The sequence below is a fragment of the Oryctolagus cuniculus genome, chromosome X (genome assembly GCF_051225735.1).
Source record: "Oryctolagus cuniculus isolate XC-2025 breed Fujian yellow rabbit chromosome X, ASM5122573v1, whole genome shotgun sequence".
In the NCBI taxonomy this organism is placed as follows: domain Eukaryota; kingdom Metazoa; phylum Chordata; class Mammalia; order Lagomorpha; family Leporidae; genus Oryctolagus; species Oryctolagus cuniculus.
The window spans coordinates 35,348,866-35,376,331 of NC_142888.1; the positions used below are offsets into that span (position 1 = coordinate 35,348,866).

Consider the following 27,466-nt stretch of genomic DNA (forward strand, 5'->3'; position numbering starts at 1 on the left):
GAATCCAGCGCCCTATCCGGGACTAGAACCCGGTGTGCTGGCGCCGCAGGTGGAGGATTAGCCTATTGAGGCACGGCGCTGGGTCATTTGACAAAGATTCTCTCTTCAATTTAATTTTCAAAATATTGCCTTCTAATCCATAAACATGCCATATCCAGATTATTGTAAGTTTTCTTAAATTTCTTTCAGATGTTGTATGAGGTCTTGTGAATTTTTATTAGATGCCCCTAGGTGTTTATTTCTGATGCTATAAGAAATAGGATTTTAAAAAATTTCTCCTTACAGGGGCCAGTGTTGTGGTACAGCAGGTTAAGCCACCCCCTACAATACTGGCTTCCCATATCAGAGCCCCAGTTTGAGTCCTCGTTGCTCTGCTTCTAATCCAGCTCCCTGCAGGTGTACCTGCTGAGACAGCTGAGAACAGCCCAAGTGCTTGAACCCCTGCCACCCATGTGGGAGACCCAGATAGAGTTCCAGGCTCCCAGCTTTGACCTGGACCATCCCTGGCAGTTGTGGCCATTTGAGGAGTGAATTAAGAAATGGAAGGTCTCTCCTCCTCTGTCACTCTGGCTTACAAATAAATAAATTTTTAAAAGTAAGAAAAAAATTTGCTTATAATTTTTCATGCTAGTTAGAGAAATTTAACTCAATTCTGTAATATTGACATTATAGCCAGTGATCATACTAAATTTGTTTACTAATTCCCACATTTCATATATGCATTCTTTCTATGTAAACAATCTATTTCATGTCCTTAATTTTTAAGAGCTTCAAAACATTTTCCCAAAGCTCTTAAAGGCTGTGCATCTATATCTCATTGTATATCACTAGGAAATACCTGTTTCTAAGCCAATCCTTGGAGTGGTGGTGAGATTATAATGATCCATCACACTCCTTTTTTGCCAGGCAGAGTCAGACAGTGAGAGAGAGACAGAGAGAGAGGTATAGATAGTGAGAGAGTGACAGAGAGAAAGGTCACTTCTGTTGGTTCACTCCCCTAATGGCTGCTACGGCCAGTGCTGTGCTGATCTGAATCCAGGAGCCGGGTACTTCCTCCTGGTGTCCCAAGCAGGTGCAGGGACCCAAGCACTTGGGCCATCCTCCGCTGCACTCCCTGGCCACAGCAGAGAGCTGGACTGGAAGAGGAGCAACTGGGACTAGAACCTGGTGCCCCAACTGGGATTAGAACCTGGGGTGCCAGCGCCGCAGGCGGAGGATTAGCCAAGTGAGCCATGGCACTGGCCCATCACACTCCTTTTTACACATCAGAAACATTATGTTATCAAAAATGTTTTCTTTATATATTAATCCAATATAAATATTTGGAAACTAATGCTTTGATTAGAAGTCTGAAAATCAGGAGATACATGATCATGAACAAATATATATGTATATTAATATATTAATATATGTATATTATACATATATGTATAATATATTGTATAGTAATATATTGGATAATATAATGTGCTTATATTAATATATGTATATTAATATATATGTATATTTCACCTCCATTTAAATGAGGTGAAATTTAATTCTTTTATTAAAAAAGATTTTTGGGCCAGCACCGTGGCATAATGGGTTAAGCCTCGCCTGCAGTGCCAGCATCCCATATGGACGCCAGTTTGAGTCTCAGATACTCCACTTCCAATCCAGTTCCTTGCTAATGCACCTGGGAAAAGAGCAAAAAAATGCACCCACATGGGAGACCTGGATGAAACTCCTGGCTCCTGGCTTCCACCTGGCCCAGCCCCAGCCATTGCAGCCATTTAGGGAGTGAACTGGCAGATGGTATCTCTCTCTCTCCCTCTTCCCTTCTCTCCCTGTATCGCTGCCTTTCAAATAAATAAATACATGTCTAAAAAAAGATTTACTTTATTTCTTTGAAAGGCAGCGTGACCGAGAGGAAGACAGTGAAAGAAATCTCCTGTCTGTTGGTTCTTCCCCAGCATAGCCACAATAGCTAGGGCTAGGCCCAGCTAAAGCCAACTGCCCAGGAGCTCCACCTGTGTCTCCCATGTGGATGGGCAAGGGTCCAATAACTTGGCACAATAGCAGGGTGCTAGATCAGAGATGGAGCAACTAGTACTCGAACCAGCACTCTCTGGTACAGGATACCAGCTCCGCAAGCAGTAGTTTAATTCTCTATGCCACAATGCCAGCCTGAACTTTAAATTCCTAAGCTAAATAATTTCTTAAATGATGAGTAGTACTCTGTGAAAAATATTTGCCGCTTGTTGAGGAAGATGAGTTTATAAAATGACTTTTTTTCAAAAATATACTTTATACTAATTATAAAGTACAAAATTATCACAGAAAAGTTGCTTACACACATAGCTCTCAGCAATCGTTCTACATCACTTGCGATTGATGTGCAGCCATATCTCATTGTCTACAATTTGGAAATGCTCACTGCTGTGATTCAAATTCTTTAGAGTATTTATTTATTGTGGCAAGTGCTGTGGCATAGTGGGTAAAGCTGCCACCTGCCGTGCCAGCATCCCATATGGGCAATTGGTCAAGTCCTGGCTGCTCCACTTCCAGTCCAGCTCCCCTGCTAATGTGCCTGAGAAAGCAATGGAGGATTGTCCTTTGGCCCCTGCACCCATGTGGAAGGCCTGGAAGAAGTTTCAGGCTCCTGGCTTTGGATAGGCCCAGCTCTAGCCATTGCAGCCATTTGGGGAGTGAACCAGAAATGGAAGACCTTCCTCTCCCTCTCCCTCTCCCCTCCCCTTACTCTGCTTCTGTAACTCTGCCTTTCAAATAAATAAATAAATCTTAATATATATATATATATATTTATCTAGTTAGTTTGAAAGGCAGAGAAAGAGAAATAGGGATCTCCCATCTGCTGGTTCATTCCCCCCAAATGCCTGTAAAACTTTGGCTGGGCCAGTCTGAAGCCAGGAGCTGGGAACTCAGTCTGTGTCTCCCACAAGGGTGACAGGATCTCAAATACTCAATCTATCTTCCAGGGTACACATTAGCAGGAAGATGGAATCAGAAAAATATCCAGGACTTGAACCGAGGCATTACAATATGGGATGTCCACATACTAAGCTATATCTTAACCAGTGCACCTTATACCCACCTCTAAAATCTCTTCAAGTTTTTGAAACTGTCTATACGATGTAATGTAAGATTTATCAACCTTGACACTATCAGCATTTGGGGTCAGGTAATTCAGTTGTCAGAGGTTCCCTTGTGCATTGAAGAGGTTAAGCAGCATCCCTCGTCCCCACACTCTAGATGCCAATAGCATCACCCCCTGCCTAATTGTGGCAGTCTACAAACATTTTTACATTTCCCCTTGGGTGGGGGCAGAATTCCCCTGCCTGAGAAAAGCTACACTAGGGAGAATAAAATGCTAATGTATGTAGAAATCTAGGTAAATATAAAAATAAATAGGTGAGGCTGGCATTGTGGCATAGCAGGTAAAGCTGCAGTGCCGGTATCCCATAAGGGCACCTGTTCAAGTCCTGTTTGCTCCACTTATGAGCAAGCTCCCTACTAATGCCCATGGGAAGGCAGAAGAAGCTGGGACAAGTGCTTGGGCCCCTGCACCCTTGTGGGAGACCTGGAAGAATCTCCTGGCTCCTGACTTTGGCCTGGCTTAGCCCAGCCCCAGCCATTTGGGGAGATTCTCCCTCTCTCTCTCTCTCTTTCTAACTCTGCCTATCAAATAAATAAAATAAATCTTAAAAAAAGAAAAAAGTATAAGAATATCAGTAGATAGTATATCAGATATTTGGGAGGGCATAATATAACAACCATTTTCCCATGGCATTAAAAGTTTTTCAAAAAGCATCCTATAAAGGCTACATGTTTATTCTATGAACACTGAATATTCTATGGGAAATTTATGCTGTTTCAGATTTTTAAAAATAAAGGATACTATATGGATCATTTGCCCATATTTTAATTTGATTTATTTTGTTGTGGCTATTGCAATCATTATAGATTCTGGATATTAATCTCTTGTCAGATGAATAGTTTGCAAACATTTTCTCCCATTTGGCAGGTTGTCTCTTCACTCTGCTGAATGTTTGCTGTGCAGAAGCTTTGTATTTTGATGTAATCCCATTTTTCTCCTTTTGCTTTTGTTTCTTATACTTTTGAGGTCATAGCCAAAAAAATAACAACAGCAGCAAAAACTTTGCCAAACTAATATCCTAGTGCATTTCCCTTATGTGTTCTTCTCACAGTCGCATATTTTACATTTAAATCTTTATCCAATTTTGAGTTGATTCTTGTATATGTGAGAGTTACAGGTCAAAATTCATCTGTTTGTAGATATATAGTTTCTCCAGGACTATTTGTAGCAAAGATTGTCCCTTTCCCATTATGTATTCCTGCTACCCTGAAAATCAGTTGATTATAAATATGTGCATTTATTTTATTTTTTAAAAAAGATTTATTTATTTGGAAGGGTTATGGAGAGAGAGAGAGAGGGAGGGACAGAGAGATCTTCCATCTACTGGTTCATTCCCCAAATAGCCGCAACAGCCAGGGCTGGGCTAGATGTAGCAGGAGTCAGAAGCTTCTTCTGGGTCTCCCACATGGCTGCAGGGCCCCAAGCATTTGGGCCATATTCTGATGCTTTCCCAGGTACATTAACAGGGAGCTGGATCAGAAGTGGAGCAGCCAGGACTCAAACCAGCACCCATTTGGATGCCAGCTTCACAGGCAGCGGCTTTACCCACTATGCCACAATGCTGGCCCCAAATATGTGCGTTTATTTCTAGGTTCTTTATTCTGTTGCTTTGGTCTATGTGTTTGTTAATATGCCAGTACCATTCTGTTTTGGTTACTATAGTTTTGAGATATATTCTGAAATCTGGTAGTATGCTGCTTTCAGCTTTATTCTGTGTGCTTGGGATTGTTTTGGATCTTTGAGATCTTTTGTGGTTTCATATGAATTTTAGGATTGTCTGTGAAGAATATCATTCACATGTCAAAATGGGTTGCATATTCCTCAAAAGAGGACATATAGATAGCCAGTTAGCATATGAAAAAATGCACATCACTATAGTCATCATCACAGAAATACAAATGAAAATGATGAGATACCATCTCATCCCAGTTAGAGTGGATATTATCAAAATACAGATGATAAGTGCTGGCAAGTATGTGGAGAAAATGGAAGTCTTATACATTGTTGGTAGGAATGTAATTTAATGCAGTCATTATGGAAAAACAGTATAGAGGTTTATCAAGAGTGAAAAATGGAAATACCATTTGATCCAGCAATCCCACAACTGGGCATATATCCAAAAGAAAGGAAATCAGTATATCAAAGAGACATCTGTACTTCCATAGTTCTTGTAGCACTATAGCGAAGAAAGGAAAATAACCATCAGTGGATTAAAGGATTAAAAAAATGTGTGTTCTGTGTGCACAATGAAGTATTACTCAGCCATAAAAACTTAAATCCTGTCATTTGTGTCAACATGGAAATAACTGAAAGACGTTATGTTAAATGAAATATGCCAGGCACAGAAAGAGAAATACCACATGTTCTCACTAATATGTCGAAGCTGCAGAAGATGATGTCATAGCCATTGAGAGTAGAATTGTGGTTACCAGAGGCTGGGATGGGTAGAGCAGAAAGAAGAATGAGGAGAGTCTGGTTTACGGAAATACAATTATAGTTCAATAGGAGGAGTAAGTTCTAATTATCACAGTAGGGTGCCTACAGTTAACCATAGTTTACTGTATATTTCAAAATAGCTAAAAATTTTTTTCTCAATATAATGATGAGTGTTTGAAGTGATAGATATGGTAAGTACCCTGATTTTATCATTACATAGTATTTGTATGGCAAAATATCATATTATATCCCACATATAAAATTATTAAATATAAATTTAAATAAATAAAAGATAAATGACACTTTAATTATCACCTTATAACACTGTGAGTATATATGAGCATTTCATATGCCCAGAATAGGAATTGTGGCATCACATAGATTACATGTGAGATTTTTACATATGCATTATCATATCATCAAATTTTCATCTGTAAAAGGTGCTGTGAATTTATAAAGCCCTCTAGTAGTACAAGGGGTCCCTTTGTGTTAGAACTACTTAAAATCTGAACATTTTTATGTTTATTGTTTTAATTGTACATTGTTGTTTTCAAAAATGCAAATAGGCATTTTATTCCAGAGTACAAAAGCAATATAGACTCACTGAAAACATTCAGAAAGTAAAGTATGAAAAGAATGAAAGTCATCTTTCTTTCCCTCATGACTTCGGAAGCCATTTAAATTTCCCAGCTGAGGTTTCAGACACGGTGGAGCACAGACAAACCATCCCTACTATATCCTGTCTGACTCAAACCCAGGTGCTCTGATCCGGGTCGTGGGCATCCCAAGAGGCATTTAACCAGCTCACCAAATGCCCACCTCCCAGCTTTACTTTTTACAAGGTATTTAAAAAGTATTTATTTAATTTGAAAAGCAAAGCAACTGCCAGAGAGAGAGAGAGAGAGAGATCCCATTGCTAATTCGTAAGATTGATGTCCCAACTGCCGGCCACAGCCAGGGCTGGGACAGACTGAAGCCAGTTGCTCCATCTGGGTCCTGTCTGAATTCTAGCTCTATAAAAGCCATGAGGATGAAATAGATGTTGTTTCACAACACAAAATACTCCACCCTGTATTTTTAATATTTCATTTTCCATATTCCATTCCTATTCTCATTATGAATTTTTATTATATATTTCATTCCATTCTTTTCTGCTATTTTAAAATCTGTAGTGCATATGTCATAGTTCCATTATTTCAGGTCATTTGTACATCCCATCCCATTTTATATTATTTATTTTGGTTTCCTTCTATTTCCTTTAATATTTTTCACACTATACTCCATTTCTTCTTTGCCTCATACTTTTGTTTTATTCCATATAATATTATTTATTTCAATTGTGTTTCATTCCCTTTTCCAGTGATATTCTATTCAATTTCCATCCCATTCAATTTTCCTGTGCATGTCCTGTTCAAACCCATATTCTATTACTCCATTTTATTCGTTTCCACTTGCTGTCAGTATCGATTTCATCCCATTCTGCATTCCATTTCAAATCCATTTTCCATTCCACACTATTGTACACTCCAAATACCATTCCATTCTATTTTTGAGTTGTGTTTCAGTCCAGTTGCTCACCCATTCCCTTAAATACCTTTCTATTCTGCTCAAATTTTAACAGCAATTTTCAGGAGAGCAGTTTGCCAATATTTTTATCGAAGAATTATAATTGTGCATGGACTTGTACTGAGAATTTCCCCTTCTGAGAATTTAGCTACAAGTATTTATTTGAGGGTATGAACAATGTTTGGTGACAGTGTGCCTCACGGTGTGAAAAGATGTGTAAGGGTTTGACAATATAGGAATACTGGAAAATACAAGCCTCCTCCCTAAGAGGTGTATTTTTTAGGTGCAAAATGCCTTATGGAAATGTATTTATTGACATAAAAAGTGTGTGTTCTGGACCCCAAAAAAGCAAGTTAAAATATGTGTGCATAAATAAGTCCATTTCCTTAAAACGACGAAATGTGTATGAATGCGTTTCTAGAGTGACGTGACTAAAAATCCCAGGTATTTGCCGATTGGTACATGGGCATTTTAGAGCTAGTTTTCACACATTTGCTTTTCTGTTTTGGGTACTGAACGCATGACCCTTTTGTAATGATGACTAAAAATGAGTGTACAAATATTAACCATCCAGTCTGTGGTCACATATTTATATGAACAGAAACTAGAGATTAGTCCAGATAAATTACGTTCATCTGTGAATTACTATACAGACTGTACAAATGTCGATGCATATTTAAGGACAGTATCACCTTTAATCCTAGGCATCCCGCTGCCTGTGCCCCAGGGGACAAAGCAGGGAGAAACGTTTTACTGGAAAATTCTAAACGCCTCTCCGGTGTGCAGAACCTGAGGGAAACGGCAGAACTGTACATCTGGAGTCAAGACACTATAGAACCGATTCTTTTTGTTTCCCTCTGGCCTTTTGCCAAGCTGAAAACCCTCGAGGCCCAGTGTGGAACCCTCCAGCTGCCTGGAGGAGCTATGGGACCATCCCCCCAGGAGGCACACAGGGGTTCACTGTCCTGACTAGATACCAGGAGGGACATCTGGCCAGGGGATATAGCCCGTTGTCCAGTGTGGCACTGCTCTCAAGGGATCGCTCGATATTGAGCCACCAGAATGGTGCCCACAAGCTGATCTGGAGGTGCCACAACTCGTTCAAGTCATCTTGCCGCAGACATCTTGCCGCAGACATCTTGCCGCAGCCTTGTTTTTGAAACGCGGCCCCGTTTCTCAAACACACTGTCTTGAGGGCCCACAAACTCAACACTAGCGACCAGGCTAAGGTAGACTCCACAGAAGTGGAATATACCTGTTTGAGCTAGTCCCTGGAAAAAGGGCGCACACCACCCTCCCATCCCCCATCCCCCCTGACCCCCCCAATCCTCCTTTCTGCCCCTCCCCCCGTTCCCCGCCTGCCGCTTGAGGCCTCCCGCCTCCCAGAGCGTCAGACGCCTGGCGGCTGTGGGGGTTGGGAAGCTTCGAAAAGCCGAGAAGTGTCACGTGATGCCCAGCTCGCCAATCAGAGACAAAGATTTGGCCGGCCACACCCATCCTCGGGGCTATACCACTCTTTGTTACACTCAGCCACGGGAGCAGCCGCCACCACCGCCGCAGCCGCCGCAGCCGCCGCAGCCGCCGCAGCCGCCCTCCTCCGTCTCTGAGCCAGTCTCTCAGCGAGAATTGGGCAGTATGGCCACCCAGTCGCGCTTTGAGAATGAGAAGGAGCACCAGCCCAATGAGGTGCCTGGAGGGCGGAAGGAGGCCGACTTTGCCTCCGGCGATGCCTGCAGGCCCAGCAACCGCTATCCGCTGGCCTTGGCCGCCCCTGCCTCAGGCGATCTGTTGGATGGCGTGCTGCTCAGCGGAGGTGGCGATACTGGTGCAGCAGCCGCCGCTGCCGCTGCCGCCGCCATTTCCTACGTGCAGGAAGACTCGGGGCTGCCCACCAGTGTGCAGGCAGAGAATTGCGACCTGCAGGGCAGCCCTGGTCTCCACACGTCTGTTAAGGAGCCTGCGACCGGCACTGCGGACACTCTGGGGCAATCCCTGGAGGGCACCGACCAGCTCGAAGGCCACGCGTCCCTGACGAAGAGCCCTGAGACCAAGCGTCGCAAGAAGCAGTCCAGCCGTAAGCAGGCCGCTCAGCCTCCAGAGCGCCCCGTGATTCCTGGGGCTGCCGACCCTGAGCCGCCATCTTCTGGGTCTCAGCGCAGCCGAAGCCTCCGCACTCAAGCGGTAGGGTCAGGCCCTGCCCTCCGAAGCCAGGCCAAGCCACCAGGCTCTGCCGCCAGCAGCGGTGCACCAGCACCAATTTCTGCTCTTCCAACCCAGGCACCTGCTGCTGTCGGAGGCCGCGCATCTGCTCCAGGCCCTTCTATCCGACGCCGCGCAGCTTCACCGATTCCTGCTGACGGAGGCCGCGCCACCCAGCCGGGTCCTGCTGTTCGAGTCCGCGGCACCCAGACGGGCCCTGCTTGCCGAAGCCGTGGCACCCAGACGGGCCCTGCTTGCCGAAGCCGCGCCACCCAGACGGGTCCGGTTCCACGCCGCCGCGCCCCGACGCCGAGCCCCGCTGCACGCCGCCGCGCCGCGCCGCTGAGCCCTTCTTCCCGCGGCCGCACCACTCTGCGGGATCCTGCTTCCCGAAGCCGCGCCACTCTGCCGGTCCTCCCTGTCCGAAGGCGCACCACCCCTTCGGGCTCCGCGGCTCGGCGCACTGCCTCTGCGCCGGGTCCCGTTTGCAACAGCGGGGCATCCGGTCCAGGCCGTGGTCGTGGTGGTGGCGGTGGCGGTGGCGCCGAGATGCCAGATCGTATCTCCCGGAGACGCCCAGCTCCGAGAAGGTCGGCCACTGTCACCTGCCGATCTGTGCCCAGGCCTGGGCCGGATCCCGCTGAGGAGAATCATTATTCTCCTCGTGGGTGCCCCTTACGAAAGCTGGTCTTTGATAGCAGCCCTGAGTCTCCCGAACGTGAAGTGGAGAGCCGGCCTCCGCCGCCTGTCTGGCACGCAGTCCGTATGCGTGCCTCCTCGCCCTCACCTCCGGGAAGGTTTTATTGTCCCCCTGGCAAGTGTGGTGGGAGCAGTCCCTCCTCCTCCTCTGGGTCTTACTCCTCCTCCTCCTCTTCCTCCTCCACCCCCACCCGGGCCCCTGTCCCCGTCCCTGTCCCCATCCCTATCCCCATCCCCTCTTCCTCTGCATCTTCCGACGGTGGTTCCTCTTCCTCCTCTCCTGTGTTTCTGGGTCTGAACTCCATCCGTACTCCCAGCCCTGCTAGCCTTCGGCGCGCTCTTATGCCTGAGGTTGAGGCTCTGAGTTCTGCATCTCCGGAGGAGGAGGAGGAGGAGGAGGAGGAGACGGAGGAGACGGAGGAGACTTAAGTCAGCAACCCCAGTATTGTGCTGTGCCCCTCTGTTAGTTTCCCCAAGGTTTGTGAAAGGAGCTAACAGCCACCCACTGGGTGAACGGGCTCCCCTTTATTTAGGTGTGTAAGAGTTTTTGCTGTTAATCCTATTGTGGCCAGAGGTGAAGCCTCCTTTCCCGCTCACTGCAGCACTTACCTACTGGTGGCCCTAGATTCCAGGCCCCCTGGTCCTTGAAAGTGGTTTGCCTTTGCCCCGAAGTTGAGAGTTATATTTTCCAAGTTGACTTTCCGTATGAAATGTTTTTACCAATAAAACTTAGATGCTGTTTTCATCAAAACTCTCTCTTTCTTTTTTTAATCGCGGTCCTATCATATTTGGGGGATTAAAAGAAGTTCCTAGCATGCTAGCTGACGCTTCGCAGGGAGAAGGAATCAAAGGGGGGAGGAGGTTTTTAACCAAGGTATCTGGAGAAAAGGAAGGGTGGGGGGGGATACCTAGGGTCAGGAAACACTTCCTGATCCAGGAAGGGGGAGGGGGGATGGCCCAAAGTAGGAATGGGGTGGGGGAGGAAGACCCAAGATCAGGAAGCATAGAACAGTAGGAATAGGGGACCTGAGCCCGGAAGGTCTCAGTTTCTAGAAGAAAAATTTTAGGTGTTAGGAACAGGGGCTTCTAAACTTCGGAGGGAGGGAGGGAGGGAGCAAGGGAGGTGTGGGGGTAAACTTGTGAGGGTGTTTCAGGGTTGATGACTGATAGGAAAACTGTCAGATATTCAGTGCAATTAATGCTGTAATGAATGATGCCATTTTTAAAAGCAGTGACTGTGTGAGAAATATGAGAGGATAAGTGTATGTGTGGAGAGAAATGAATGGCATACACCATCAGGATACTTATCTCATTTTTGAAATGAGAGATGATATGGTTTTAGTCTATATTCTATATTTTCAGTCGTGACCATGTCACTGCTTTTGTGATAAAACTCAATTCAGGTTGTTTGTTTGTTTGTTTGTTTTCCCCAAAAAGTAAAGTAGGTGAAGGCTAAAGTACTTGGGTCACCGCCACATACCCAGAAGATCCAGACTGAGTTCCTAGTTTGTGCCTTCATCATGTCTCAGGCCTAGCTGTTGGGAAATTTGGGAAGTGAACCAGCAATGGGAGATAATTCTCTGTCTCCCATTCTTTCTCTCTCTCTCTGACATTAAATAAATATAATTTATTTTTTATTTTTATTTGTTAAAGATTTACTCACTTAAAAGGCAGTTACAGAGAGAGAGGAGGGTGGGGAGAGACAAAGCTTCCAGCCTCTGGTTCACTCCCCAAATGGCCACAATCGCTAGGGCTGGGCCAGGCGGAAGCCAGGAGCCAGAGGCATCACCTGAGTCTCCTACTGTGGGTGCAGAGGCCTGAGTTCATGGGCCACCTGCTGCTTTCCGAGGGCATTTCCAGGGAGCTGAAAAGGAAGTGGAGCAGCTGGAACTCGGAACTGCCGCTCATATGAGATGCTAACATCGAAGACAGAGGCTTTACCAGCTACGCCACAGTGCAGACCCCAATAAAATTTATTTTAGAAATGTAAAAACTGGGGTGGGCATTTTGATGCAGTGGATGAGATTTTTCTTTGGGATGCCATATTCAATTTTTAAAAAATATATGAATTTACTTACATTAAAATAATGATATGCATGCCTTCCATAAATAATTGGTAATCAATAGTGCTCAGGCCATTGCCTCACTTCTGGGGCAGTGGCTCAGAACCCATGTAGCTTTGGCCCTGGGTGACACAATGGTATCAATTGGGGGTGTGCTGTACAGAGCAGTTCATTGCTTTCTCCAGCTCTAGAGAAAGAAACCTGATTTATATATGTTATTTTCAAAAGATTACAAAAATAGACAATTATATCAGAAAGGAATAAAGATATCTAATTTTACTTTATTCTTGTAGTTCAGTCAGAATGAAGATCAAACTTTTTTGACAGTGTTAAGACACCTATCTGCACACTTAACTCACCAAATCAAAAATTGGAAATATTTATAAGGTTAATAACTAAGAAATCAAGTAGTTCACTGAGCAATTAAATATTTTCTGGGGCTGGCATTGTAGCTGAGCAGGTTAAGCCATGGCCTGAAACACCAGCATCCCGTAAGAACAAGGGTTTGAGTTCTAGCTGCTCTACTGCCCATATAGCTTCCCGCTAATGGCCTGGGAAAACACTGGAAGATGGCTTGAGAGCTTGGGCCCCTGCACCACTTGGAAGACCCAGATGGAACTCTTGGCTTCTGCCCGGCCCAGCCCTGGGCATGGTGGCCATTTGGAGAGTAAACCAGTGGATGGAAGAGCTCTCTTGTCCTTTCTCTTTGTCACTCTTTCAAATAAGTAAAAAATCTTTAAAAAAGAAAAATAATAATTATAAAAATCAGGTAAAATTTCGTGGTTCTATTTTTTAAGGATTTCTCGCCCACATCAACAGACTGTCTGGCATCAGCCACATCAGGTACTTGAACAGTCATATTGTCCATAGATTTTTGTCGAACAGATTCGGTAGCCCAACCGCGATCTGTTAGTCCATACGCAAGCTCATGCATGTCATTCTTATCAGTGATGTAACTACTCATCTATGTTATTTAAGGTGAAGGGACAGAGCAAGCCAAGTTTCCCTCCTATGCACCAAAACACTCAATATCTTAATTATTTTCTACCACAATATCTAGCAGAGAATCACTGACTTTTCCTTTTGTTGGTAAAGGTTTCACCATCAGGGTTTATAAACTGGACAGTTATTTTATCTTCTGAGCCGCTTTGAACCAGCTGGCTCAGGGCCCCTCTTGCTCCCGCGCCTCGGCCCAGGCCCCAGGCCCAGCTGGAGTCGGGCAAGCGGCAGCCACCCGCGGGCGGGCCACGCCCTGAAAGGCCGCGGGGGCCACACGCAGGCGCAAAGCACACCCTGGCAGACCGTATCTCGCAAGCCAGTAACCGCCGGTTGTGACGCAGGTAGGGGGCACATGCAGCAGCCTTGAGAGGCTCTGCAAGGGCCGGCAGACCGTGGCTGAGGGGCGGGAGAGGGTCCAAAGGGCCAGGGCATACGAGCTCCTGCTCCTAGCAGCACACTTTGAGGGCCACTATACAATGTTATAGTGCCGGAGTTCGAAGTGGAGCAGCCAGGGCTCGAACCCGGCACCCATATGGGATGCCGGCGCTGCAGGCTGGGGCTTTAACCCACTACACCACAGCGCTGGCCCCCGGAGTTCAAATGCAGACTCTATTCCCAATTCCCGTTTTAATACAATTTACACTGTTGGGGGGAGGGGCAGCAGGTTCAAATACTTGGGTCCTTGCTACCCACGGGGGAGCCCTGGATTATGCCCTTGGCTCCTGGCTTCAGCCTGGCCCAGCATTAGACAATTCAGAAATTTGGGGAGGTAAAGAGCAGACTGGAAGTATCACTCTGTCTGCGTCTGTCTTTTCTTTCTTGATTTTAAAGATTTAATTATTTATTTAAAAGGCAGAATGATAGAGAGACAGAGAGACAAAGAGATCTTCCATCCACTGGGTCAGTCCCCAAATGACCGCAACTGCTGAGGCTGGGCCATGCCGAACCCAGGAGGCCAGAACACCATCCTGGTCTCCCCTGGTGGCGGGGCAGGAGTCCAGGTACACTGACTGTCTTCAGCTGGCTTCTCAGGTAGATTAGTGGGTTGCTGCATGGGAAGCAAACAGCAAGGAATGGAACGCTGGCTCCCAGAGAGCAGGCTGGGATTGAAAGCTAAGTCTCAACACCCCGTGTCCCAAGGCTAGTCCCCTCACAGCCTTTTGTATTAATTAATTAATTTTACTTATATGCTTTAAAGTTGAGTTTTAACTCGATATGTATACCAGTGGATGTTGTTGGCACATGGGGCCTAAAGAAGCAGATGTCTCTCTCTGCCTGCCTTTAAAATTAATAAAATTTTGCTTACAAAAAGTAAAGCTGTGATTTGGGCATTTAATTTAATAGGTATGATATTTCCATAGATGCACACATCCTATGTTGGGGTGCCTGCATTCTTTTTTTTTTAAGATTTATTTTTATTTATTTGAAAGGCAGAGTGACAGAGAGAGAAAAAGAGAGGGGTCTTCCATCCACTGGTTTACTCCCCAGATGGCCACAATGGCCAGGGCTGGGCCAGGCTGAAGCCAGAAGCCAGGAGCTTCTCCCAGGTCTCCAATGTGGGTACAGGGGCCCAAGTACTTGGGCCATCTTCTACTGCTTTCCCAGGAGTATTAGCAGAGAGCTGGATCGGAAGTGAAACAGCCAGGACACAAACTGTTGCCCTAATGTGATGCTGGCCATGCAAGCTGGGGCGTTAATACTCTGCGCACCGGTGCTGGCCCAGAGTGCCTGCACTCTAAAGTCCAGGCTCTGTTCCAATTCCAGCTTCCTGCCAGTACAGACTGTGGAGGGCAGCAGGTGATGTGTCAAGCTCTTGGGTCCCTGCCATCCACGTGGAAGACCTAGCTAAAACTACTGGCTCCAGGTCTCAACCCCCCAGCATTAGCTATTTCAGAAATTTTTAGAAGAAAGCAGCAGATGGAAGATCTATGTATGTCCATCTCCCCGTGTTTCTCTACCTTTTAGTTACTGTTTTAAAAGATCTATTTATTGAAATTCAGAATGACAGAGAGGGACAGACAAAGAGATCTTCCATCTGCTGCTTTGTTCCTCACATGGTGACAAGGCTGTGGCTGAGCCAGGCCTAAGTCAGGATCCCAGAACACCATCTGGGTCTCCCACAGTGGTGGAAGGGTCCTAATGAATTCAGCCATCTTCCAGTGACTTCCCAGGCACGTAAGCAGGGAACAGGATCAGAACCAGAGCAGCAGAGAGTCAAACACTGGCTCTCAATGGATTGCTGGAGATGCAAGCTGCAGCTAAACTCCCTGTTAAACAATGCTGCTCTCATCTCTGTATTTTTAATCAATTAATGAATATATGTTTTAAAGTTCAGCTCTAACAGGATAGGGATAACCGTGGATAATGCAGGCATCTGGTAACTGAACTAGCTGATGGGGAATTTCTCTATTTCTCTGTCTCTCCCTCCCTCTCTCTCTTTAAAATAAATCAAATTTAAAATAAACTTGTGGCCATTTGGGGAGTGAACTAGTGGATAGAAGATCTTTTTGTCTCCCCTCCTTTCGCTTTTGCTCTGTCTTTAAAAAAAATTTTATCTTTAAATCAAATTGTGTTTTAAAAACTTAATGTGCCGGGATGATCATGTGTGCAGTAAGTCAGATATTTGTTGACATGTTCACATCCACAACACAGAGCCTGATTGACACCCAGGCTCCATTCCCAACTCCAGCTTCCTGCAGATACACACTGAGGCAGGAAGCAGGTGATGGTTCAAGCACTTGGAGCCTGGAACAGACCTGGGAGATCTTGTTTAATTTCCTGGAACCTGGCTACAGCCTGGCTTAGCACTAGCTATTTCAGAAACTTTGGGAAAGAAACAGTAGGTGAGAGATACCTGTCTGTCTCACTCTGTCTCTCTGCTTTTTGTTTATTGTTCTTAAGGGTTTATTTTATTTGGTTGAAAGGCAGAGTAAAGAGAGAAAGGGAGGGGCTGGCTCCGTGGTGCAGTAGGTTAATCCTCAGCCTGTGGTGCTGGCATCCCACATGGGTGCCGGGTTCTAGTCCCGGTTGCTCCTCTTCCAATCCAGCTCTCTGCTGTGGCCTGGGAAAGCAGTGGAAGATGGCCCAAGTGCTTGGGCACCTGCACCTAATGGGAGACCAGGAAGAAGAACCTGGCTCCTGGCTTTAGATTGGCATAGCTCCGGTCATTGCAGTCATTTAGGAAGTGAACCAATGGAAGGAAGACCTCTCTCTCTGTCTCTACCTCTCACTGTCTGTAATTCTACCTCTCAAATAAATAAATAAAATCTTTAAAAAAGAGAGAGAAAGAGAGAGACAGAGAGAAGGAGATCTTCTACCTGTCAGTTCACTCCCAAAATGGCCACAAAAGCTGGAATTAGTACAGGCCGAAACAAGGAGACCAGAATCTCATGCTGGTCCATATTCTGGGTGGCAGGGGCACAAATACTTGGGCTATCTTCTTATGTCTTCCCAGGAACATTTGCAGGAACTGGATCCAAAGAGGAGAGCCAGAAATTGAACTCTGGGTCACAAAAGGGATGCTGGAGTTGCATGCTGAGGCTTAATACCCTGTGCCACAGGCTAGGTCTCTCTCGGCATTTTAAATTAATTTTACATAATCCATGTTTTAAAGTTAAGCTTTGACATGATGGGGATGGCAGTGGATATTGCAGGCAGTAGGGGACTGAACTGGTAGATAGGAAATGTCCTCAATTTATGCTTCTCTCTGTCTGAATGTCTGCCCTTCAGACAGACAAAATTATATTCTAAATTGAAAAGCTGTGGAATAGGCATTTCATGCAACAGTTCACATATTAGTCTGCCCACAATCTGTGTGGTAGAGGATGGGCTTCAGTCAAGGCTGTGTTCCCAATTCCACTTTCCTGCTGATACACACTGGACGAGGCAGGCTGTAGGTGATATTTCAAACTCTTGGGACCCTGCCACACACCTGGGAGACCTGGATTCAGCTTCCGGCACCTAACTTCAGCCTGACCCATCACTGCTGCTCCAAAAATTTGGGCAGGGAACCAGAAGATGGGAAACTTCTGCCTGCCTGCCTGCCTGCCTACCTGCCTGTCTCCTTCTGTCCTCTGTGTTTATATGTAAGGTTTACTTTATTTACTTGAAAGGCAGCATGACAGAGAAAAAGGAAGAGAAGAAGAAACAAAAAGATCTTCTGTCCACTAGTTCACTCCCCCAGATGGCCACAACAGCCAGGAACATGCCAGGATGAAGGTGGTAGCACAAAAATCCATCCTGGGCTCCTATGTGGGTAGAAGGGGTCCAACTGCATAGGCTGTTGTTACCTGCTTTCTCAGGGGCTCCATCATGGGTGCAGGGGCCAAGCCCTTGGGCCATCTTCTGCTGCTTTCCAAGGTGCCTTAAGATTTTAAATTATAATTAAATAAATTTTTAAACATATGTTTAAAAGTTGAGCTTTAACATGATACAGATGGCAGTGGTGATCACTGGCATTTGGGGACTGTAATGGCACATAGTAGAACTCCTCCAGTTCATTTCTCAATGTCTGGCCACATTTCAAAAAAATTTTATATATATATATATATATATATATATATATATAGATTTTTGCCATTGTATTTATTTTCTTTTATGTTGTTTCATTTAGAGATCTCTTCAATTATTTGAAAGGCAGAGCTATTGAGAGACAGAGGGACACAAAGAGAAAGACATCTCCCATAACCACAGCACTCCGAGACGCCAGCAGTTGCCAGGGCTTGGTCAGGCAGAAGCTAGGAGCCTGCAAGACCACACGGGTGTCCCAGGAGGGTGGCTGGGGCCCAAGGGCACAAGCCACTGCTCTCCCAAGCACTTTATCTGGGAGCTGGATAATGAGTCAAGAAGTTGAGACTCGAACCTGTGCTCCTATGGGATGCCTGGCCAGAGCACCGGCTGCTGCTTAACCCACCTTGCCACAACTCCAGCCCCAAGAAGTAGGACTGAGAAGCATGCAGCTGGGGGAGGGGCATGTGGTCTAGAGAGTCTGATACTTCCTGAGATGCTCACACCAACATGGGGGGGCCTGCCTTCCAGTCCAGGCTCTGCTCCAATTCCAGCTTCCCAGCCACACACTGTGGGAGGCAGTGGGTGAAAGCAGGAAGAATTGGATCCCTGACACGCATGTGGGAGACCTGGATTCAGCTCCTAGGAGGCATGGCTTCAACCTGGCCCGGAACTCAGTGTTTCTGAATCTTGGGGCAGGAAAGAGCAGATGGGAGGCTTCTGCCTGTCTCTATCTCCATCTGTGTGTCACCCTTTGTCTCTCTGCCTTTTGTAGGTTGTACTGAAATATATTTTCTTTCTGTGAAAGGCAGAGTGATACTGATAGAAACAGACACAGAGACAGAAAGACAGCTTGCATCAACTGATTCACACTCCATACATTCTCAGAGGCTGGGGGTGGGGTGGGGGGGATGGGCAACAGGAAGCCAGGAGACAGGAACTGCACATGGGTGTTGGGGGCCAAGGATTGGGTGGCTTTCCATTGCCTTCCCAGGCATGTTAGCAGAGAGCTTCATCAGAATCTGAGCAGCTGGGAATCCACAAATCCACCCCTGGCCCAGATAAGGATCGCGGGAGTTGCAAGACACATCATCACTTTCTGTGGAAGTTCGACAGCACTCTTTCTGATTTGGCAGGTAACTAACCTATTCATTAATTACTAGAGATCATAAAGTTTCAATTACCATGACAGGAGCAGATGTGGGTACTGCAGACATTTGAAGACTGAACTAGCTGGTGGAAGGTCTCTTTTCTCTCTCACTTCCTCACTGCTTAAGTCCATCTGTAGCTGTCTGTGTATGCTTTTCAAGCACAGTTTTGATCCTGGAAGGTTAACTTGTGCAATGTGCATTTGTAGCAACAGGTGCAACATTCCCTAGGGTGCCTGTGTCCCACCTTGCAGAGTCTGGGTTGAGGTGTTGGCCCCACTGGCCATTCCAGCTTGCTGGGGACATATACTGCAGGAGGCAGCAGGTGAGGGTGGAAGCACTTGGGATCCTGACCCAGACCTTGAAGGCCTGGAGTCAGCTCCTTGATGCTGGGCAACACCCTGGCCCAACAGCAGGGTTTTCAGAAATGTGGGGAGAGAAACAGCAGATAGGAAATTTTTGTGTCACTGCCCTGCTGACATACTGCTCTTAAAGATGTCTTTCCTTATTTGGAAAGGCAGATTGACAAACAGAGGGAGAGACGGAGCAGGAGATGGTCCACCCTGGTCTCCCTGGGGTGGGCAGGGGCCTGAGTTCTCAGGATGTCTTACTCTGGCTTCCCAGGCACCTTAGTAGGGAGCTGTATGAGAAGCAGAGCAGCTGGCAGTAGAACCCTGGCTGCCAGGGTACCTGCCCAGGATGGAAGTGGAGGCTGAACACACTGACCATGGGGCGAGCCTTCTCCCAGCCCTTTATGTGAATTAATGAATTAGTGTGTTAATTCATTAATTATATGTAATGCATGACTTCTAGGGAAGCTTTCAGATGGTAGTGATGGCCATGCATATTGCTGGCATTTGATGACTGAAACAGCACCTAGACAATTCTTCCATTCTTTTTTCTTTCTGTCTGTCTCGCCATCTGCCTTGCAAATCAACAAAATTATGCATTTTTTAAAAATATTTGAACATTATAATTGTTTATTTGAATTTATTCTTGGATTCCTACGTTTATTTCAAAGGCAGGGCTATTGACAGCAAGAGGATCAGAGAGAAAGATCTTCTATACACTGGAGCACTCATGAGATGCCTGCAGTTTCCTGTTCTTGCTCAGGCCGAAGCCAGGAGCCTGCAAGACAATGCAAGTGTCCCACTGATGATGTGGGGGGGGGGCATGGTCCAGGCCATCCTCCTCTGCTTTCCCAGTCCAGTTATCTGGGCTCTGTATGATGAGTCCAACAGCCAGGTCTCTAACCCGTGTTCATATGGAAGGCCTGGCCATAGTGTTCCCTGCTGCTTAACCTGCTCGGCCACAGCTCTGCACCGCCCCCAGAAGCAGGACTGAGGAACAGGTGGCTGGGGGTGGACATGGGGACTGGTGGGCGTGACACTCCCTGTGATGCTCACACCCCACATGGGAGGGCCTGGCGTCCAGTGCAGGCTCTGCTCCAGTTCTGACTCCTCCCAGACACACTGCGGGAGGCAGAAGGTGAAGGACAGGGGAACTCAGTCCCTACCGTCCACGTGGGAGACCTGGGATCAGAGAGCCCAGACAGGGAGAGAAAGGACACCTCTCATCCCAAGTTTGCCAGCACTCGCTCTGAGTTTGCAGGTAACTAACCTGTGAATTAATTAATTAACTAATTATTTACTGTAGATCTTAAAGTTTTGCCTAAGTATATCTCAGGAGCAGCGGGTCCTGTGGGCATTTTGGGACCAAACTACCTGATGCAAGATCTGTCTTGTCTCTCTCTTCCTCGCTGTCTCAGTCCATCTGTAGCTGTCCGTGAGATGCTGCCACAGAACCTGGTGACCTGGATTCAGATCTGGGGCCTGGCTTCCACTTGGCCAAGAATTAGGAATTTCTGAAATTTGAGAAGTGAAAGGGCAGATGGGGGGTTTCTGTCTGTCACCCTGTGACTCTCTACATATTATTGATTCTGTTGAAAGATATTTTTTAAAGATTTATTTATTTATTTGAGAGGCAGAGTTACAGAGAGAGAGAGAGGGAGAGACAGAAAGGGCTTCCATTTGATGGATCACTCCCCAGATGTCCTCAGCTGCTAGAGCTGAGCCGATGTGAAGCCAGCACAGAGGAACTGCTTCCAGGTCTCCCACATGGGTGCAGGGACCCATGCACGTGGGCCATGTTCCTCTGGGTTGCCAGGCCATAAGCAGAGAGCTGGATCAGAAGAGGAGCAGCCAGGACATGAACTGGCACCCACATGGGAGGCTGGCTCCTCGGCAGAGGTTTAACCCACCATGTCACAGCACCGGCCCCAGAAGATAGTTTCATTGGAAGGCCGAGTGACACAGAGAGAAGCATAGACTGAGAGAGAGAGAGAGACCTCTCAACTGCTGCTGGTTCATTCCCCAGTGATCTCTAGGTCAAGTGAGAAGCCAGGAGTCGGGAACTGCACCGGGTCTCGCCCAAGACAGTGGCCTAGACCCAAGGACTGGGGCCACATCCTCTGCCTTCCCAGCACATGAGCAGGGAGCTGCATCAGAACCTGAGCCGCAGGTAATTGAGCCCTGTCCCAGGTATGTATTGTCCTAGTTACAGGCCGGATCATCACAATCCGCTGACGTTTGCCAGCACTCTGTCTGCTTTTCCAGGTAACTATCCTACTAACTTTATTAATTACTATTGATCAGAAAGTTTTGTGTTACCATGACAGGAGCAGCAGTATTACAGGCATTTGGGGACTGAACCTGCTGATGGAGACCTCATTTCTTTCTGTCTACTTCACAGTCTTAGTGTATCTGTAGCTCTCTGCATGTGCCTTTCTTTTTTTTTAATTTTTATTTATTTATTTGAAAGGCAGAGTTACATGAGGCATAGGCAGAGAGAGACAAAGAGAGAAGTCTTCCACCCAATGGTTCACTCCCCAAGTTGTTGCAATGGCCAGAGCTGCACTACAATGGCTGGAGCTACACTGATCAAAGCCATAAGCCAGGAACTTCTTCCTGGTGTCTCACGTGGGTATAGGGGCCCATGGACGGAGGCCATCTTCTACTGCTTTCCCAGGCCATAGCAGAAAGCGTGATTTGAAGTTGAGAAGCCGGGACTTGAACCAGCACCCATATGGGATGGCCCAATGCAGGTGGTGGCTTTTCTCGCTACAGCACAGTGCCAGTTCCTGTGTGTGCCTTTCAAATACAGACAGTTTTGATACTGAAAGGTCAAGTTGTGCGATGCACATTTGTGGCAACAGATCTGATATTTCTTGGGATGCCCATACCCCACCTTGGAGAGCCTGGGTCGATGTCCAGTCCCACTTGCAATTCCAGCTTGCGGGATACACACACTGTGGGAGGTAGCAGGTGATTTTTGAAGCACCTGGGATTCTGACATAGACCTTGGAGGCATGTTTTCAGCTCCTGGGGCCTGATTTCAACCTGGCCATGAGCTAAGTATTCCCAAAATTTGGGCCGGGAAAGAGCAGATGGAAGTTTTCTGTCTGTTCTCTCTGCCTTTTGTTGATTGTGTTGAGAGATTTTCTTTCTGTTAAAGAAGGTACACAGAGAGAAGCAGAGACAGAGAGAAAGAGAGGTCTCATCTGCTTATTTATTCACCAAATGATCAGATCTTGGGTGTGGTCTCAGTGGGAAGCCAAGAGACAGAAACTGCACCTTGGTCTCTTCCACGTAAGTGGCAGTGTCCCAAGGAGTTGGACCGCCTTCCTCTTTCTTCCCAGGCACGTTAACATGGAGCTGCATGGGAACCCAAGCACCAGGAATTGCACCAATGTCTCAGTTAAGGGTTCCGGGTGTTACAAGCTGCATCATTGCATTCGGATGAAGTTGGCCAGCACCCTTTCTATGCTTTGTGAGTAATTAACTTATAAATTTATTAATTAATTACTGTAAATCTTAAATATTCGCTTTGCTAAGTTGGAGCAGGAATAGGTATTGCAGGTATATGGGGAATGTACTGATTTAAGTTCTGTTTTCTCTCTCTCTTCCTCGCTGTCTCCGACAAACCATAGCTACCTGGTTGTTTCTTTCAGTTACGGATCTTTTTGATCCTGGAAGGTCAACTTCAGCAATGTGCATCTTTTGCAATAGGTCTGACATTCACGAGGGTGCCTGTGTCCCAGCTTGCAGAGCCTCGGTTGAGGCGCAGCCCCCACTGGGCATTCCAGCTTGCTGGGGACACAGACTGCAGCAGGCAGCAGGTGAGGGTTGAAGCACTTGGGATCCTGCCACACACCCTGGAGGCCTGCAGTCAAATTCTGGGGCCCGTCTACAGCCTAGTCCAGCACTAGTGTTTTGAGAAATGTGGGAGGGAAATAGCAGATGGGAATTGGATCTGCCTGTTGGTATTTCTGTCTCTGTGTCCCTCTCCTGGTGACATAGTGCTCCTTAAGATTTCTTTCATTAATTGGAAAGGCAGAGTGATAGACAGAGGGAGACAGACATGGTCCAAAGTGGTATTCCCTGTGGTTGGCAAGGGCCTGAGTACTTGGGCTGTCTGCTTCTTGTTTCCCAGGCACGCTAGCAGGGAGCTGCATGAGAGGCAGAGCATCGGCAGTGGAACCCCAGCTCCTGTGTCTATGCCCAGGTTGGAAGCAGAGACTTAACACCCTCAGCCACGGAGCTAGCCAGCTCCCAGCCTTACGTCAATTCATAATGAATAAATTCATTGATTGTTGGTAAAACCTGCCTTCCAGTGGAGCTGTCACGTATAGGGAGGGAATGCATACTGCTGGGATTGGGGGACTGAACCAGCACATAGGACTGCGTCCCTTTCTGGTTCTCCTTGGCTATCTGTCTGCCATTCTAACTAACAAAATTACACACTGTATTGAAATTTTGACCATAATATTTGTCTGTTTGCTCCTCCTCTGAGATTCCTGCATCCATTCAAAAGGCAGGGTTTGAGAGCCAGAGGGTCACAAAGTGGGAGAGGTTCAGCGATCTTCGATGTGCCAGAACCCTCCCCAGCTGTCTGCAGTTGCCTGGGCTGAGTTTGGCTGAAGCCAGGAGCCCACAAGACCATCAGGTGTTGACTGAGGGTGTCACGGAGTCCAGGGATCCTGGTTGTCCTCTGCTGATTTCCAGGTGCATTCTCTGTGAGCTGTATGCCAGTGGAGCAGCAGTTACTCAAACCCACGTGCAAATGGGCTGCCTGGCTAGGGCACCAGTGTCTCATTCACCTGCCTCACCATGAGTCTGGGCACCAGAAGCTGGACGGGGGACCATGAGCTGGGGGTGGACATGGGGACTGGTGGGTGTGACACTCCCTGTGATGCTCACACCCCACGTGGGAGGGCCTGGCGTCCAGTGCAGGCTCTGCTCCAGTTCTGACTCCTCCCAGACACACTGTGGGAGGCAGCAGGTGAAGGACAGGGGAACTCAGTCCCTACCGTCCATGTGGGAGAGCTGGGATCAGAGAGCCCACACAGAGAGAGAAAGGACACCTCTCATCCCAAGTTTGCCAGCACTCACTCTCATTTTCCAGGTAACTAACCTGTGAATTAATTAATTAATTAATTAACTAATTATTTACTGTAGATCTTAAAGTTTTGCCTTAGTATATCTCAGGAGCAGTGGGTCCTGTGGGCATTTTGGGACCAAACTAGCTGATGCAATCTCTTGTCTCTCTCTTCCTGTCTATCTCAGTCCATTGTTCCTGTTGTGGGATCTTGCCAGAGAACCTGGTGACCTGGATTCAGATCTGGGGCCTGGCTTCCTCTGGCCCAGTAGGTAGGTAATTCTGAAATTTGGGGAGGGGAAGAGCAGATGGGAATCATTTTTCAGTCTGTCACCCCATGTCTCTGCATATTATTGATTCTGTTCAAATTCACTTCTTAAAATTTATTTGCTAACGGGAATGGTAGAGTTAGAGTAAGAGCTTGGGACAGAAAAAGCTTCCATCTGCTTGTTCACTCCTCAGATGACCACAGCTGCTGTTGCTGCATCGATGTGAAGCCAGCACAGAGGAGCTTCCTCCAGGTATCCCACATGGGTGCAGGGACCCATGCACGTGGGCCATGTTCCTCTGGGTTGACAGGCCATAAGCAGAGAGCTGGATCAGAAGAGGAGCAGCCAGGACATGAACTGGCACCCATGTGGGAGGCTGGCTCCTCGGCAGAGGTTTAACCCACCATGTCACAGCACCGGCCCCAGAAGATAGTTTCATTGGAAGGCCGAGTGACACAGAGAGAAGCATAGACTGAGAGAGAGAGACCTCTCAACTGCTGGTTCACTCCCCCAGTGATCTCTAGGTCAAGTGAGAAGCCAGGAGTCGGGAACTGTGCCAGTGTCCCATGAGGGTACAAGGGCCCAAGGACTTGGGCCATCATCTACTGCTTTCCCAGGCCATAGCAGATAGCTAGATCGTAAGTGCAGCAGCTGAGACTTGAACCGGCACCCATATGGGATGGCCGAATGCAGGTAGTGGCTTTACCCGCTACACCACAGTGCCAGTCCCTGTGTGTGCCTTTCAGATACAGACAGCTTTGATGCTAGAAGATCAAGTAGTGCGAAGCACATTTGTGGCAACAGGTCTCCTATTTCTTCAGATTCCCATGTCCCACTTTGCAGCGCCTGGGTTGGCGTCCAGGCCCCACTTGCATTTCAAGCTTGCTGGGGACGCACACTGTGGGAGGCAGTAGGTGATGGTTGAAGGACTTGGGATCCTGTCACGGACCCTGGAGGCCTTGAGTCACCTGAAGTCAGGAGCCCACCAGGCCACCTGGATGTCCCATGACGGTGTCGCAGAGCCCAGGGTTCCAGGCCATCCTCTGCTGATTTCATGTGCATTCTCTGTGAGCTCTAAGCTGAATGGAGCAGTTGTTACTCAAACCCATGTTCGAATGTGCTGCCTGGCCATGGCGCCAGTTTCTCTATAACTTGCCTCACCACGACTCTGGCTGCCATAAGCAGGACAGAGGAACATGAGCCGGGGGGAAGACCTGGGCTCTGACTGGTGATGCTTCCTGTGATGGGCACACCACTTATGGGAGGGCCTGGCTTCTAGTCCGGGCTCTGCTGAAGTTCCAATGCTTGTCCAGACACACCATGGGAGGTAGCAGATGACAGCCAGAGGAATTGGGTCCCTGCCACCTGCATGGGAGACCTAGGTTCAGCTCCTGGGGACCATGGCCTCAGTCTCACCCAGAATGAAGGGTTTCTGAAATCTGGGGAGGGAAAGAGCAGATGGGAGGTTCCTTCTGTCTGTCCATCTCTGTGTCACCTTTGGTCTCGCTGCCTTTTACTGATTGTGTCGAAAGATATTTTCTTTCTTTGAACAGCAGAGGAAAACAGAAATCAGACACAGAGAGAGAAGATATACCTCCCCACTGAAGTTCTCCAGCACCCTCTCTGTTTTTGCAGGTAAATTATCTGCTAATTAATTAATTAACTAGTAAGGAACCATGAGGATTGCGTCATTTGGGGACAGCACTAGCAAATGGAAGAGCTCTTCTCTCTTGCACACTGTCAGAGTCCATCTATAGCAGTCCATGTGGGATCCCGCCAGAGAACCTGCAGACCAGGATTCAGATACTGGGCCTGGCTTCTGCCTGGCTTAGAACTAGGTTTTCCCAACAACTGCGGAGGGAAATAGCAGATGGCAGTTTTTGTCTGTCCATCTGTCCATCACCCTTAGTTTCTCTGGCGTTTATTGATTGTGTTGAGAGATCTTTTATTTCTGTGAAAGGCAGAGTGTCACAGAGAAGCAGAGACAGAGATAGAGACTTCTCATCTGCTGGTTCACTTCCCAGATGATCTCAGAGGCTGGGTGTGGGCCAAATGGGAAACCAGGAGAAGGGAACTTCACTGAGGTCTCCCTCCCTGTTGTGTGGGCCTGTGGACTTGGGCCACCTTCCTCTGCCTTCTCAGGCATGCTAGCAGGGAGCTGCATCCAGAACCTGATCTCCTGGGGAATCCTCCCCTGCTCAGATATACGTTGTGGGAGTTGTAAGCTGCACCAAAGCTTTCTGCTGAAGTTTTCCTGCACTCTGTGCACTATCACAGGTAACCAAGCTATTAGTTGATAAATAAATTACTACAGATCTTTTTTTTTTTTTTGACAGGCAGAGTGGACAGTGAGAGAGAGAGAGACAGAGAGAAAGGTCTTCCTTTGCCCTTGGTTCACCCTCCAATGGCCGCCGCGGCCAGCGCACTGTGGCTGGCACACCACGCTGATCCGATGGCAGGAGCCAGGTACTTCTCCTGGTCTCCCATGGGGTGCAGGGCCCAAGCACTTGGGCCATCCTCCACTGCACTCCCGGGCCACAGCAGAAAGCTGGCCTGGAAGAGGGGCAACCGGGACAGAATCCGGTGCCCGGACCAGGACTAGAACCCGGTGTGCTGGCGCCGCAAGGCGGAGGATTAGCCTAGTGAGCCGCGGCGCCGGCACTACAGATCTCAAGGTTTTGCATTTCTATGACAGGAGTATCATGGTGCATTGTGGAAATTGGAGACTGTACTAGCTAATGAAGAATTCATTTCTCGCTCTCTTTCATGCTCTCTCAGTCCACCTGGAGATAGCTGTGTCTGCTTTTATATTCTCCTTACCTTTTTAAAAAAGATTTTATTTATTAAACTATTTGAAATGTAGAGTTACAGACATAGAAAGGGAGAGACAAAAAGGTCTTGCTTCCGTAGGTTCACTCCCCAAAGGCCACAATGGCCGGAGCTGCGCTGATCCGAAGCCAGGAGCCAGGAGTTTCTTCTGGGTCTCCT

At 47.3% G+C, this 27,466-nt stretch overlaps 1 protein-coding gene across 1 annotated transcript; it reads left to right on the forward strand.

Annotated features, from left to right (window-relative positions):
• Window positions 1–7,336: 7,336 nt before the first annotated feature.
• EZHIP (EZH inhibitory protein) lies at window positions 7,337–10,808 on the forward strand. The gene is made up of 3 exons (XM_089323935.1): window positions 7,337–7,375; window positions 8,546–9,340; window positions 9,437–10,808. Exons 1-3 carry the CDS (start codon window positions 7,337–7,339, stop codon window positions 10,484–10,486), a joined length of 1,884 nt encoding a protein of 627 aa, XP_089180061.1. The 3' UTR covers window positions 10,487–10,808.
• Window positions 10,809–27,466: the final 16,658 nt, after the last annotated feature.